This window comes from Helianthus annuus, chromosome 1 (assembly GCF_002127325.2).
Source record: "Helianthus annuus cultivar XRQ/B chromosome 1, HanXRQr2.0-SUNRISE, whole genome shotgun sequence".
Classification (NCBI taxonomy): domain Eukaryota; kingdom Viridiplantae; phylum Streptophyta; class Magnoliopsida; order Asterales; family Asteraceae; genus Helianthus; species Helianthus annuus.
Genome location: NC_035433.2, coordinates 2,078,407 through 2,093,890, shown reverse-complemented (window position 1 = coordinate 2,093,890; position 15,484 = coordinate 2,078,407). Strand labels below are relative to the sequence as shown.

Below are 15,484 nucleotides of genomic sequence, written 5' to 3'. Positions count from 1 at the left end.
ATTTAAGAAATTATAAATACAAAAAGTATAAAGTTAAACATCTTAATAGATTATTTCATAACCCATATATAAGGTCAAAATGTAAACGCGCAAGTTTGGTGTTAACAAATATGTAAATTTCAGGTAATCAAAATCACGTATTCGGGTATTTAAAATCACGTAATGGACTAATGCGTATTCAAAATATTGTATTTTTTTAATGAAAATGAAATGCTCGTTAAAGAAAATGAAATGCTCGTTAATGCGGGGTAATTTTTTTAGGGTTATTGGATTTTAATAATTCAAAGTTTCACCTGTTGGCCGATAATAATCCCAACTTTAAAAATTCTCTCCAAGATCTCAACTTGTAAGAATTTGGCCCCCATTGATCCTTTTATAACACATAAGAATTTGGCCTCCAACATAGTTTCAAGTGCACCTCCAGCCTCCTTAATCGAATTAAGTGCACCTACACTTTGAAAAGGATCGATGAGGGCCAAACTCTTACAAGTTGGGATCGCTGGTGGGAATATTTAGAGTTGTGATTAATACCGGCCAACAGGTGAAAGTTAGGATTATTAAAATCCAATAACCCATTTAAAAAAATATTAATGTATGAAAAAGTTATAGCCGTTTGAAAATTAGAGGGGTTGTTCAAGTGAGAAAGGACTAGATTACCCTTGAAGCCAATAACATTTGTCCTTCTCTCCTCATCACGTATCTTTCATAGGTAAAATTAGTCTTCTACATGATCCAACCACAATAGATTATTTCATAACTCATATATAAAGTCAAAATGTAAATGCACAAGCTTGATATTAACAAATATGTAAATTTCAATCATATCAGGTATCACCTAATGCCATACACATCCCACACCCGTATAGTTTTCTAAAACTAATCCCATACCATACTTGTATTATACCCGAAATACATAATATTTTACGTTTGATCTAAGCGAGCCTAGCTTACTACCCCCTATGAAAAGAAAGACGTGTTTAGAACTGAATTAGAGCAAGCCCAATAAACCATTTAAAAAGCAGCAAACCAAATCCATATAAAACCCCAACAAGAAGCCCAAAAGAAGCAATAAATTAAATACAAATACCGTTAGTATTGGGACGGGCGTTAAAACTGATAACAAAGAGGAAAACGGAATATCCGTCTTCTTCACGTTAACAAACCAACCACGAATATTTCTTTCATTTCACCTACAAATTCACTACCAAAATTTTTTCAAAAATTTTTAAAATATTCGCATAATAATAAAATTGTGTGGCTTCCTTTCGCTAACCTCTATCCATCATCCTGCACTAGATTACATTACATACATCTTCTTCTTCTTCTTCTTCTTCACATCTTTCATTTCATTCCTTCCACCATAAACCCTCACTATTTGCGATTCCTTTCCTTTCCTGCTTCAATTCTAATCCTTCTTTCATCATCTACGGTTCGGTTGTTGTTGTGTATGCGTTCGGTTGATTCAATGAGGCGTTTCTCAGGTTCCGATGCTTGTTGTTAGCTATGGCGTCTGCTCCGTCGTTATCAGGTAGCTGTTTGAATATGTTTGAGTGTGTTTGAGCGTGTTTGAGTATATTTGGATGTGTTTTTGTGTGTTTTGTTAGGTTATTGGTGTTAGCTAGGGTTTGATTGTGTTTTGAATGTGTTTTGTGTGGATTTTGTAGTGCCAGTGGAATGTGTGAGTGTGTGTAGGTTTTCTAAAGGGGATGGAAGTGGAAGGTATGATTGTAGTGTTGTTTCGTGTGCGTGGAAGGCGCCTAGGGCGATGACAGGGTGTTTGGCTACCACTGCGCATTCGTCGGTAATGCTCACTTGCTCTGTACTTTACTGTGTTTTTGTTTAATTTATGTATGGTGCATAGTTGTTAATGGCGAACAGCGACAAATAGCGAATAACGATAAATAGCGATACACTAGAAAAAAATTTAAAAAATTTGTATATGTATATTATATCAAAATACCCTGGTATATATGCTATTTTACATGTATATTTAACAAAAACCTAAAATCCAGCTATTTGATAGCTATATTTAATTGCTATTTATATTAAAAACAAAATAAGCTGTCAGTATTCTCGCTATCCATCGCTACAACCCTAATAGCAACATTATACCTATACGCTACATAGAGCGCTATAGCGATCGCTACAATCGCTATTGACAACTATGGTACGGTGATGAATTATAATGCGGTTTTGAATGTTGAGTCATGGAATGTTAATAGAATGGAAAGCCTTGCAACGGATTTAGTGACGTAAAATACTAAAATCAGGATATTACTGAGATGCATCATGCATACATTTAAGTGTTAGGATGCTTTTTGGTTTTGCAATTAGGTAGACCTACATTCGATCAAGTAGGTAGACTTAGACTTAAGGTACTTGCTTCTAGCTAGTTGCTACTAATAGAAGGTATCACATTATTGTGATAGGTCACTTTCGTTACCAGATGAGTAAATGCTGAAAATGATCGGAGAAGTTGAATCAATTAGAGTCATGTGGAAGAGGGGAGTTTGATCAGTACTCTGATAAAATTAATTAGGGCACAAATGTACAAGAAAACTTACCTAAAGCATATACCAAAACAAGGGTTGAGAATCATAGTGTGATCTAACAAATCGCAAAAACCTTGTATGCAAATTACCCTGGTCACCTTCTTATATATTTACTAGAATAAAGAAAACTACTACGCTCCAATACACAATTTATAAAGAAATGTTACATCTTTCTCCTTAAATCAAGTACTATCGCTTCAACCCATCAATAAACTTCTGGAAGTACCTTCAATTCGACAACGTCCATGAACACCCTGATGAACTAACAACTCATTGACATCTTAGTGGTTACAGATGTTATACATTCATCTCCATTAATTTCTTTACAAGAGACACCTGTGTTGATATCCAGTTCCTTCTAAGTTATCATACGGCCATAAGTAGTCTGTAGTTCTATATCTTATAGAAATGGTATATTTTCATCGAATTTGTACTGATACATTAATACGTTACTCTACTTGATATTTATGCCAGAGATGTGAAGTTTCTGGAAAGAGATTATGGTTATCCTCCGAAACTTCTGACTTCTTTCCTCCAAGAAAATTCTTGCGGTCAAGTTTGCTTCATATTGGCTGTAGAAAATGGGTAGTTGCTTGTTCTTCATCTTCCCCTTCAGGATATGATCAACTTTCCCCTGAAATATTGTGGGAGGTACGTCACATTGTTGCTTTTAATCAAAACTATATAATAATGCAGTAATAGTATGTAAACGTTAAAATTTATATCACATTGCACAAGATAAGTGTAGTTAACGTTTCATTGAGGGTACTGATGGCTTATTTTATTACTTCAGGATCTTAAACCTTCTATTGCATACCTTACGTCTAATGAGTTAGAAATAGTTCATGATGCTCTAAAAGTAAGTTCCTTTATCTTCTCTCTATTTATAAAGTAAATGATATCCTTTTATATGTAATTTATTTCGATAATGGTATTTTGTAGCTGGCCTTTGAGGCACATGATGGGCAAAAAAGGCGCAGTGGAGAACCGTTTATCATACACCCTGTAGAAGTCGCTCGAATTCTCGGTGAATTAGTGAGTTTGACTAAATTATAAATCTTTTAATTAAAATAATGCTTTTAACGATAATGCTTTTAACGTTATTAACATCTAGTATTTTTAAAAAGGAATTAGATTGGGAGTCAATAGCTGCTGGCTTATTACACGACACGGTTGAAGATACGAACGTTGTTACATTTGAAAGAATAGAGAAGGAATTTGGTGTCACAGTTCGCCACATTGTTGAAGGAGAAACGAAGGTGGTCAATTTTGAAACTTTTTCTTGATTTTTTTTCAACATATTGCATTTATCATACTTTCGTTTATTCGGTAATTCAGGTGTCTAAACTTGGGAAGCTAAAGTGTAATAACGAAATCTCTTCTGTACAAGAAGTGAAAGCACACGATCTTCGACAAATGTTTCTGGCCATGACAGAGGAGGTGATTGTTCTACCAAGTGATATCTTTATTTTCATAATTTTTACGGTGAATTTTTAACGTTATCTTTCTCAGGTTCGGGTGATTATTGTGAAGTTAGCCGACAGGTTGCATAACATGCGCACTCTTTCACATATGCCTGTACATAAGCAGGTGAAGTAAAGTTACATTAATTAGCTGTCAAGTTTTCGTTATCCTGTTTTTTTAAATATTATTTTTAAAGTCTTTTTATATGCATACAGTCCAGCATTGCAATGGAGACCCTACAAGTTTTTGCTCCTCTAGCAAAGCTACTGGGGATGTACCAAATTAAGGTATTTTACCACTTCTCTACTGCTTTAATAGTTCAATTATTTTTTGCTTTATATTTGAACTTTAAATATGTTCATTTTTGTCTCTTTTTTTTTCATGCAGTCTGAGCTTGAGAATTTGTCCTTTATGTACACAAATCCTCAAGATTACGGTCGAATCAAGAGGCGGGTAGCGGAACTATATAAAGACCACGAGAAAGAAATTGAAGAGGTACTGCTTTTATTTTTAGCTAAAAATTTTCTATTTTTTGGTACTTGCGTATGACTGGAACCAAAATCAACCACTTTATTTCTTATTTATTATTATCATGTTTAGGCGAATAAATTATTGATCAAGAAGATTGAAGCTGATCAGTTCTTAAACCTCATGGCTCTGACAACTGAGGTCCAGTCAGTATGTAAGGAACCATACAGGTAAATTTCTCTATTTCTTTAAAATATTAATATAAATAAATAAAATTGTTTTCTGAGAATTTTGTTCACACATTCGTTTTCATTATTGATTTTGAGTTCCTTTATTTGCAGTATTTATAAGTCTGTACTGAAATCCGGAGGTTCAATCAATGAAGTTAATCAAATTGCACAGGTAGTTAATCAAAGTTCCTTAAGTGGTGCACATAGAATACATAATTTTAATTTTTATATTTATAATTTTCATTATTTGACCTTAATTTATGCATTTGGATTACAGCTTCGCATCATTGTTAAACCGAAGCCTTGTGTTGGTGTTGCCCCTTTATGTAATGCACAACAGGTATTCGTTTTAAACAAATTGTTATGCTAGTAAGCTACATGGTTTTTCCTCAAATATATATTTATTTATTTTTCACGCAGATATGCTACCATGTTCTTGGGCTAGTTCATGGGTTCTGGACCCCCATACCTCGAGCTGTGGGTATTTTAGTCATTTTGTCAGTTTCAAACGTTAATGTTTTGCTCCGTGTTGTTGCTTACAATGATAACCTCGATAACATTTTCTACAGATGAAAGACTACATCGCAACCCCAAAACCTAATGGTTATCAAAGTCTTCATACTACTGTAATTCCGTTTCTTTACGAGAGTACATTTAGGCTGGAAGTTCAGGTAGGTTTTTTGGTTAACTTATTTTCTCTTGAGTAAAATGCCATTTTCATCCCTGAGGTTTTGTCAGTTTTGCAACTTTCGTCCAACGGTTTGTTTTTCCGCATCTAGGTCCAAAAGGTTTGAAATCTTGCCATTTTCATTTGGCTCGTTAACTCCATCCATTTTTCTTTGTTAAGTCAGGGGTATTTCCGTCTTTTTTGTTAACTTAAATGGCAATTTAATCCTTTTCACTTTATGTACAAGCATTTAGCATAATGTACAAGTATTCAAAAATCAAAACACTGAATTGCCCTTTAAGTTAACAAAAAGACGAAAATACCCCTGACTTAACAGAGAAAAATGGATAGAGTTTACGAGCCGGATGAAAATGTCAAGAACTCAAGATTTCAAACCTTGTGGATCCAGATGCGAAAAACAAACCGTTGGACAAAAGTCGCGAAACTGGCCAAACCTCAGGGACGAAAATAGCATTCAACCCCTTTTTCTTTAATAATATTATAACATATCTTCAGTTTTTGGCGTTACTAATTTTAAATGCAAAATGTTATATTATGTTTGACAGATTAGAACCGAAGAGATGAACTTGATAGCAAATAGAGGCATTGCTGCTCATTATAGCGGGAAAGTTTTTGTAAATGACTTGATCAGACATACAGTGTCTTGTGAAGATAGAATTTTGAGAGGAAAACCAGCCATTCTTAACAATGCAAACGTCGCACTCAGGGTAAGATGGGTAATGGGTCAAAACGAGTTTGGGTCAGATATGTACATCAATTTTTTTTTATTGATTATTATATAAATAAACTGCTTTTTGTTAGATTGGTTGGTTGAATGCAATTAGAGAGTGGCAAGAGGAGTTCGTCGGAAACATGACCTCAAGAGAATTTGTAGATACAGTTACCAAGGATCTTCTCGGTAGTCGTGTATTTGTATTTACACCAAGAGGAGAGGTAAAATATTAAGTTCGTGACATAATTAAATGATTTACCTTTCCTCAAGTTCTCTAGTAAATTCAGTTTCTTATTGTTTTTATTTTATTACTGCTGTGACAGATAAAAAATTTGCCTAAGGGAGCAACTGTCATTGACTATGCTTATATGATACACACTGAAATCGGAAACAAGATGGTGGCTGCGAAGGCGAGTTTAGTAGATTTTTTACCGTGTCAATATGTTTTTCTTTTCTTGAGAGTTAAATAACTGGTTGACTTGTGTCATTTGCAGGTCAACGGCAATCTTGTTCCTCCTTTGCACGTGCTTGCAAATGCTGAAGTTGTGGAGATAGTAACCTATAATGTACTATTTTAGATAAATTATAGATAAAACAACCTGGTTATATCTTTCTTAATGATTATTCTAAATGTGGTTCTCATCATTACCAGGGATTATCGAGCAAATCAGCTTTCCAGAGGCACAAACAATGGTTACAACATGCCAAAACACGTAGCGCCAGGCACAAGATTATGAAAGTAAGTTACCATGGTTTTTAATAATTGTAGAATTACCATCCTTTTATGTATAACTAGTATTTTGACCCGTTGCGTGTTGCGGCGGCGTCGAAACTTCAAGTAACTTGAACTTGTACTGTCAAATATTTGATCCGACTCGTTTTCTTACAAAGTTTACGTCAAAATGTAGACCAACTGATAACGCATATGAAAATAAGCATGAAAACATATTTTATTTGACTTGACTCGTTACCGAGAAAATTTACGTCGAAACATAAAGTCATAAACCAACTTGGATTTATAATGAAACGTACTTGAAAAAAGCACGTAAGAAAATAGTGTTTTTATACGTTAAAGAATGGTACCACGCGTTGTCGCGGAGTCGAAATGTAAAGTAACTCGGATTTATACCGCCTAATGAAAACGTATTATATTTGACCCTACTCGTTTTTGAACAAAATGTACAAAAAAATAAGCACGAAAAGGTATTATATTTGACCCACGTACATAAAAATAAGCATGTAAAATTCGAGGGGGTCAAAATGAAATTTTACAAAGAAAACTGATGGGTGTAAGTGGCAATGCCAAAAGTTGAAGGGTTGAATACACAAAAAGAAAAAAAAAACATGGGTTGGAATGCATTGTTCTAAATTTGGCAAAGAAAAACAATAAAAAATAGAGGTTGTGTCTTAGGTACTATTCCTAAGACACCATCTTTTGTTATATTACTAATTACTAATACTAATAGTAATACTAATTCATTTCAATTGGTGTTCTGTTTAGTTTTTAAGGGAACAAGCTGCACTATCTGCATCGGAAATAACTGCGGATTCAGTAAACGAGTTTATTGCTGATACTGAAGACGATAGTGAAGTTGAAGATGTGCCGGATTATTCTAAAGGGACACAACATACATGGGAAAAGATTTTAATGAATGTTATGGAAATGTCATCTTCAAAAATGGTTGATGAAGATCTTTTTCGGTTCAAAAATGGTAGCATTAAAGTCGGTAAAGTGAATGGAAAACATAACAAACATGTGCAGCATGTGAGTTTGAAAACCAACTCACATGGAAACGAGTTTGGAAAATTGATGCAAGCCAACGTTCCTATGTATAAGGAAGTGTTACCGAGTTTAGAAAGCTGGCTTGCGGGAAAAGTTTCGTCATGGAGCAAGCTTCAAGGACACTCCATCCAATGGTTATGCATTGTATGCATCGATCGAAAAGGTAAAAACTTCTTTTTTGTATTTATTTTCCAATATGAGAGTAAAATGCCATTTTCGTCCTTGAGGTTTGGCCAGTTTTGCGACTTTCGTCCAAAGGTTTGCTTTTCCGCATTTGGATCCAAAAGGTTTGAAATCTTGCCATTTTCATCCGGCTCGTTAACTCCATCCATTTTCTCTGTTAAGTTAAGGTTATTTCCGTCTTTTTTGTTAACTTAAAGGGCAATTCGGTCTTTTTCTTTTTCAAATTATGTAAAAAGATCGAATACCCCTGAAAAAGTTAACAAAAAGGATGGAAATACCCTTGACTTAACGGAGAAAAATGGATGGAGTTAACGAGCCGGGTGAAATTGGCAAGATTTCAAACCTTTTGGATCTAGATGCGGAAAAACAAACCTTTGGACGAAAGTTGCAAAATAGGCCAAACCTCAGGGACAAAATGACATTTTACCCCAATATGAATGTTTATAAATCTTTACTTCCAACTGATGTGCAGGCATGATGGCTGATATCACCCTAGCATTGGCAGATGCAGGCATTAGTATATGCTCATGTGCAGTAAGTGTTTCAGTTTTTATATATTTTTTTGTTTATTATTGGTGGGTTACCACCTGCGCTCTATGGCGGGTTTGAAACGTACATAAAAATAAGAAAATCGTGACGGGACATTTAACGTGACGATAGAAAACCACGTCGCGGTGGTATATTCAAAAGTCATGGAAAAGTTACGTCGTATTCCAAACCAAGTTATTCTAACAAATTTACACCACCCAAGCGTATATAAAGATAAGAACGACGGCCGCACATTGCAGCGGGTCGGTTTAAATATAGATTAAAAAAGCACATCGCAATGGTGTGTTTAGAGATGAGCGTCGGGTGGTTTAAAAAAAAAACGAAGGGTTTAAATAACATTTAAAACAATCGGTCTGTTTAAAGAAAAACTTTACGAAAAATAACTCGCGTCGAGCGTTACGAATCTGGTAAAGAAATTTCACGTAGCAAAAACTTCAAACGCAAAGTGATAACTTGGTTAGAGTTTAGGGGTTGTAGTGTAAATCAGTAAAAAAAGAAAAAAAAACAACCATTTCAAAGTAAGTTTTACATCAATGGACTCGTATCATCGTTCTGATCTAAAGCCCTAAAAAATATGTTTGTAATTTGGAAAAAAGCTTAACTCCGTTAAGTTTTTTTAACGGGGGACCATTATAGGAAAAATAGGTGAAAGGTGGGACTGGTGCAGGGAATATTCTGAGGTGGGATTATTAATGGCCAATAAGGTCTAGGTGGAATTATTATATGCCAATTCCCCATATAACTTTGTTAAATAATAATTTTATTTTCAATACACATTTAATTGGTATAATCGAACAGGCCGAGGTTGATAGAGGAAGAGGAATGGCGGTAATTCTTTTTCATGTTGAAGCAAGCTTGGACAATCTGGTATGTATCATGAACGTTAATCATATCTCAACTCTATTTAACTGATTTTCTAAATAATCGTAAGCGTGTGTTTTGGTGTTCAGGTGAGTGCATGTTCAAGGGTTGATATAGTCCTTGGTGTGTTAGGGTGGTCCACAGGGTGTAGTTGGCCTAGTTTAGGCGAAAATCAACACATACGCGAATGTTAGTTACTTGATCGCGAACAGATGCAGGGTAACAAGTTTTGTCGGTTCAGAATAAACACAATTCTTTCCTCAGTTGTTGTCTGTAGTTATACACATAAATTTGTTGCACAATGATAACGAAATAATGTAGTAGATGGAGGGGAGTGTATATAAAAGAGAATAGTATAGGTGTACATGTATTTGGAAGGATGAAATAGTGAGATGTATACACAAAGTATTGCAGCTTTGATATTTCAAGTATCACCAAGTCATTGTATTGTCGCGATACAATTTATATTTGCGTAAAATTGTGTTATCTTCAATCTTCTTGTTACTGATCTTAGCTTCAATCTCCAATAATCTAATTCTTCTGCCCTAGCCCCCACTATTTTTTCACACGTAGTGTTAATTTTATAGAAAAGTTGTTGGTAGTGTAAAATATTGGGTTTTTAAGAGTCTGGTCTACACTGGTTTGGATTTTTAGAGTCCGCTTGTTCAAGCTCTGCTACTGCTTGACTTGGGCTGATGTTAATGTGGGTGGAGACTCTGGTCGACCAGATTTCTTGTTAAGTCAACGGTGAAACTTTCGTGTTGCTTGACCCTATAAAGTGTACCGCATTTAATTCTAGGAACATATTATCTTGTTGATGCGACCTTAAATCACATTACAACATGCTATAAGGGTGAAAACCAGTAGCTTTGTTGGGAGAATTCACTTTACCATAGCATTGACACTATGACTAGTTTTTTCTTATAATGATTTGTCAACAATCTTATAACACATATTTTAACACAAACAGGGCTAAAGAAATTTCTTCAAGGATATATTGAACAAATATAAATATGATGGGCTGATGAGCCTTTGAGGCTTTGACGTCGAATCAGTTCATCGCCAAACACCACAACAAAACAAAGAAATCAACGATCACACAATGAATTGCGATGGTAAAAAAACAAAACAAAAAAAGATTAAAACTTTGTCAAATGATGATGCGATTGATCTAGTAACCTTCTTTGGGTCCCGGAGTGTATATAAAAGGGCCTACTGATGACAAACAAAATCCGCTGCTGTTGAGATGACGAGAAAATGTAACACGAACACCCTTAATTCCTCCGTTGGTATCTTCTGGAACGTTGCAGCTCGTCCATGGCGAGTTTTCAAGGAAAGCCTTGCATTCTGTGATCTCCCATAGATCATCCTTCACAAGCATCGATGATGGTAGTTTGGCCAAGAAGTAACCCTTTTTGTCTGCTGGACAACTCGAGAATGAAAATGGTGCGGATTCATATCCGTTCTTGTGCACCGCCAAACAAGTCACTCTCGCAGTCGCTCCTATAAATGTATAATACTTAATTACTTAAATGACTTACATATACATATTTACAACGCAATTATATATAAAGGAGTATCACATAGAACTTACCTTGAATCGGGAGGAGTTTGGAACCATATTTACAATAAATAAGACCTTGAACCGCTATGTTCTTCGGGTGCTCTGGCACCTTGGGTACCAACGGCTTTTTGGTCGTTGGTACCTTAGGATAGTTATTTTGATAACTTTTCTGGTCATATTTTGGTACCTCAGGCTTTGTTGGCAACTTAGGCTTGGGCTTCTCATATGCTCCATGCTCCTCTTTGGGTACCACAGGTTTCGTCGGCATCTTAGGCTTTGTTGGTAACTTAGGATTGGGTTTTTCATACCCCGTCTGTTCTTTTGGTGTAGCTGGTTTTGGTGGCATATATCCCTCGAGTTGGGACTTCCCATAACCACCGTCTGCCGAAACAGAAGCAAACAACACCATGGCCAACGAGAAGTCGCTGGTTCGGGTACTTCGGGTTTCTGGTTTATTGAAAGTTGCTCGGGTTTCGGTTGCTTGGTTCCTTGTAGTTTTTTCTGGTTTTTCTCGTTTGCTATGGCTGAAGACGGGAAGTTCCGAATCGAGAAGTTCAACGGTACTGATTTTGCTTGGTGGAGAATGCAAATAGAGGCGTTGCTTGGTGAATGCGATTTGGATGTGGTACTAGAAGAAAAACCTGCTGGAATGGATAAAGCTGCCGAGGCAATTTGGAACTCAAAGGACAAAAAGGCAAGAGGAAAAATTACATTGGCTTTGACGAGAAGCGTTGCATTTAATATCATGAAAGAAACAACTGCTCGTGATATGTTAGAAGCTCTGTCAAATATGTATGAGAAGCCGTCTGCCGGTAACAGGGTGTTCTTGATGAGGGAACTGTTTAATATGAGGATGAACGAGGGCAGTTCAGTTGCTGATCACATTAACGAAGTCAATTCAATTTTGTCCAGGTTAGCAACTGTGGGCATGAAGTTGGATGATGACACTCAGGCTGTGGTTTTGTTATCTTCCTTACCTGATAGCTGGTCAGGATTTGTGACAACGGTCACTGAAACTGCTGGAACTGGAAATTTGAAGTTTGATCGGGTCCGGGATAGTGTTTTGGGTGAAGATGTTCGCCGGAGGAACACTAGTGGAGGATCTACTTCTGGTATGCTCAGTGTTAGCAGGGGAAGAGGTAAAAACAGAAGCAGTGGGAGTCGTGGGAAAAGCTTTTCTAAAGCTGGGAAAAATGTGAGGTGCTGGAACTGTGGTGAAAAGGGGCATGTTAAAAATGAGTGTCCTGATCCTAAGAAAGAGGATGGTAAGCAGCATGTAAACAGCGTTGTGTCAGATGAATCTGACGGTGACGTACTAGTTTGCTGTGAAGAGTCTATAGATTCTTGGGCTATGGATTCTGGTTCTTCGTTTCACGCCATGCACAGCGGGGAGACGATGGTGAATCTGAAAAAAGGAGACTTTGGAAAGGTACGATTAGCTAACGGTCATGTTCTTAATGTTACGGGTATGGGAGATGTCAATCTGAAGACTCCACTGGGCACTACATGGAACTTAAAGAACGTCAGGGTAATTCCAGGTTTAACGAAGAAACTTATTTCTGTTAGTCAACTGGATAAACAGGGACTAGATGTTAAGTTTGGTGGTGGGAAGTGGAAGGTGATTGATGGAAATCTTGTTGTTGCCTGTGGGAGAGGATCGTTGTATCTAGTTGAGATACCTGTTGAGGGAGTAGCCGTCCCTGTACAACATAAAGTCTGGTTCACTGAATCTAGTAAGCGGAAGAGGGTTCAATTTGCAAACTTGAATTCTGGTGCTTTGGGGATGTCAGTTGAATGTGGTCGGGGGTCTAAGTTTAAGCCAGTCAGGGGATTTGGTGATAGTGGGAGCATGGGTCGTGTTTCGGGTACAACCACAAAGAACCGTTGGGTTTTGAAGACAAAGATTCCGACTGAAGAAAAAAGCTCTCCTGGAAATAGTTTGCAAAATGTGGAGAGTGGTATTAATTCTCGGTGTATCTCTGGAGCTGGTGGATCGTGCAAGCCGGTTGAGATAGAGAATGGGTCTGATAAGACTGTTGGGTTGGAGCTTGTGGGAGCTTCAACTGGTCTCTCAGGTACTTAATGAGAGGTGTGGTTGCAACTAGGTGGCTTGGATGTGACTGAAGTCTTAGCTTGTTCTTAGAACTGGAGGCTGGGAAGACTTGAACGTAAAGATTACTGAAGTTATTGGTGATGGGTTTCTTGGATGCACTTTGTGGACTATACAAAGCCTCCGAGTGGGAGATTGTTGGGTTCGTAGGCTTTAGGGTAGCCGGCCCTAATTAGGGTTAGCCTGCCCTAGTTAGGGTTAGTCAGCCCTAGTTATTAGGCCCACTTAGTTAACTTGTTGACCAAGTAGGAAACCCTAATCTTGTTCTATAAATACCTATTATGTAACTGTAGTCTGTGTCATTCTGAAAACAGTTGTGAGCATCTAATAAAAGTAAAACCCTAGTTGCAACCCGTGGACGTAGGTCACCTTGACCGAACCACGTAAATTCTCGTGTTCTTTATTTTCTGCTAGTGTGTGTGTGTTTGTTCCGCTTCCGCTCGAGCCTACTCTGATATGATACCCCTAACACGGTCAAGGTTTAAAAGAACTGAAACGAGTTTCGAGGCGTTTTCCCTTCGCCTCACGAGGCGTAAGCCTCGAGGCGAAACGAGGCGTAAGGCCGAGGCGGTATTAATAAATAAATATAAAAATTATATATATATATATATATAGGATAAGGATCATGTGAGAAGTAGTAGGCTAATTGAGAAACTTGAGAAGCATTCTGGACCACACATTTTTCTAGGCCTTTCGTAATATACACATATGTATAGTTTAAAATACACTATATACATATATGTATATTGAGTTATACACATATGTATATAGTCAATTTTAAACTATACATATGTGTATATTACGAAAAGCTTAGAAAAATGTGTGGTCCAGAATGCTTCTCAAGTTTCTCAAATAGGGTGGACTTCTCTTAGGATCCCTACCCTATATATATATATATATATTATAAAAATAATAATACTAACTAATTTCATCATCAAAATCATCAAAAACACACTTAAAAATGACATGAAATGCTTGAAATTGACACAAAAAGTCAAAACATCAAAAGCAACTATTAAAATCCTCTGAGGCGCAGCTTTCTTAGCGCCTCAGCCCCTCTGAGGCGCATATACATTAAAAACACCATGACGCGCTCCTCAGACTCGTTTTTCTGGCTGTTTCGTCTCGAGGCGCGCCTTGAGGCGCACGCCTCAAATGTTTTTAAAACCATGGCGGCGATATATTCGAAGTCATGGAAAAGTTACGTCGTATTCCAAACCATGTTATTCTAACAAATTTACACCATCAAAACGTATATAAAGATAAGAACGACGGCCGCACATTGCAGCGGGTCGGTTTAAATATAGATTAAAAAAGCACATCGCAATGGTATGTTTAGAGATGAGCGTCGGGTGGTTTAAAAAAAACCGAACGGTTTAAATAACATTTAAAACAATCAATCTGTTTAAAAAACAACGTTACGGAAAATAACTCGCGTCGAGCGTTACGAATCCGATAAAAAAATTTCACGTAGCAAAAACTTCAAACGCAAAGTGATAACTTGGTTAGAGTTCAGGGGTTGTAGTGTAAATCGGTAGAAAAAGAAAAAAAAAACAACTTTATCAAAGTTCAGAGGCTATAGTGTAAATTTGTAAAAAAAGTAAAATATAACTTTGTTAAATAATAATTTTATTTTCAATACACATTTAATTGGTATAATCGAACAGGCCGAGGTTGATAGAGGAAGAGGAATGGCGGTAATTCTTTTTCATGTTGAAGCAAGCTTGGACAATCTGGTATGTATCATGAACGTTAATCATATCTCAACTCTATGTAACTGATTTTCTAAAAAATGGTAAGCGTGTGTTTTGGTGTTCAGGTGAGTGCATGTTCAAGGGTTGATATAGTCCTTGGTGTGTTAGGGTGGTCCACAGGGTGTAGTTGGCCTAGTTTAGGCGAAAATCAACACATACGCGAATGTTAGTTACTTGATCGCGAACAGATGCAGGGTAACAAGTTTTGTCGGTTCAGAATAAAAACACAATTCTTTCCTCAGTTGTTGTCTGTAGTTATACACATAAATTTGTTGCACAATGATAACAAAATAATGTAGTAGATGGAGGGGGAGTGTATATAAAAGAGAATAGTATAGGTGTACATGTATTTGGAAGGATGAAATAGTGAGATGTATACACAAAGTATTGCAGCTTTGATATTTCAAGTATCACCAAGTCAGTGTATTGTTGCGATACAATTTATATTTGCGTAAAATTGTGTTATCTTCAATCTTCTTGTTACTGATCTTAGCTTCAATCTCCAATAATCTAATTCTTCTGCCCTAGCCCCCACTATTTTTTTCACACGTAGTGTTAATTTTATA

At 36.6% G+C, this 15,484-nt stretch overlaps 2 protein-coding genes and 1 long non-coding RNA gene across 3 annotated transcripts; 2 read left to right on the top strand and 1 right to left on the bottom strand.

The window, feature by feature from the left end:
• The first annotated feature begins 1,102 nt into the window (after nucleotides 1–1,102).
• LOC110942324 (putative GTP diphosphokinase RSH1, chloroplastic) lies at nucleotides 1,103–9,983 on the top strand. Its single transcript, XM_022184075.2, has 24 exons — nucleotides 1,103–1,528; nucleotides 1,665–1,801; nucleotides 3,027–3,203; nucleotides 3,346–3,411; nucleotides 3,495–3,587; nucleotides 3,680–3,811; nucleotides 3,891–3,992; nucleotides 4,065–4,142; nucleotides 4,232–4,303; nucleotides 4,404–4,511; nucleotides 4,617–4,714; nucleotides 4,826–4,886; nucleotides 4,992–5,054; nucleotides 5,135–5,191; nucleotides 5,284–5,385; nucleotides 5,948–6,109; nucleotides 6,204–6,335; nucleotides 6,438–6,524; nucleotides 6,609–6,680; nucleotides 6,767–6,853; nucleotides 7,616–8,060; nucleotides 8,553–8,614; nucleotides 9,428–9,496; nucleotides 9,580–9,983. Exons 1-24 carry the CDS (start codon nucleotides 1,504–1,506, stop codon nucleotides 9,682–9,684), a joined length of 2,592 nt encoding a protein of 863 aa, XP_022039767.1. The 5' UTR covers nucleotides 1,103–1,503; the 3' UTR covers nucleotides 9,685–9,983.
• Nucleotides 9,984–10,646: 663 nt separating this feature from the next.
• On the bottom strand, nucleotides 10,647–11,463 carry LOC110942331 (proline-rich protein 1). The gene is made up of 2 exons (XM_022184088.2): nucleotides 11,085–11,463; nucleotides 10,647–10,993 (listed from the first exon to the last, which is right to left on the bottom strand). Exons 1-2 carry the CDS (start codon nucleotides 11,461–11,463, stop codon nucleotides 10,662–10,664), a joined length of 711 nt encoding a protein of 236 aa, XP_022039780.1. The 3' UTR covers nucleotides 10,647–10,661.
• A 3,291-nt stretch (nucleotides 11,464–14,754) lies between these two features.
• Nucleotides 14,755–15,358, top strand: LOC110942319. Its single transcript, XR_002594758.2, has 2 exons — nucleotides 14,755–14,900; nucleotides 14,984–15,358. It is a non-coding gene; the product is annotated as an uncharacterized LOC110942319 (long non-coding RNA).
• The last annotated feature ends 126 nt before the right edge of the window (nucleotides 15,359–15,484 follow it).

What these genes read in the sequence shown, in the direction of transcription:
- LOC110942324 (XM_022184075.2), top strand. Translation starts at nt 1,504, where the DNA reads ATGGCGTCTGCTCCGTCGTTATCAG. An exon ending in CCCCTGAAATATTGTGGGAG is followed by an intron (nt 3,204 to 3,345) that starts GTACGTCACATT and finishes TTATTACTTCAG; the next exon opens with GATCTTAAACCTTCTATTGC. An exon ending in TGGGGATGTACCAAATTAAG is followed by an intron (nt 4,304 to 4,403) that starts GTATTTTACCAC and finishes TTTTTCATGCAG; the next exon opens with TCTGAGCTTGAGAATTTGTC.
- LOC110942331 (XM_022184088.2), bottom strand. Translation starts at nt 11,463, where the DNA reads ATGGTGTTGTTTGCTTCTGTTTCGGCAGACGGTGGTTATGGGAAGTCC. An exon ending in CAAACTCCTCCCGATTCAAG is followed by an intron (nt 10,994 to 11,084) that starts GTAAGTTCTATG and finishes ATACATTTATAG; the next exon opens with GAGCGACTGCGAGAGTGACT.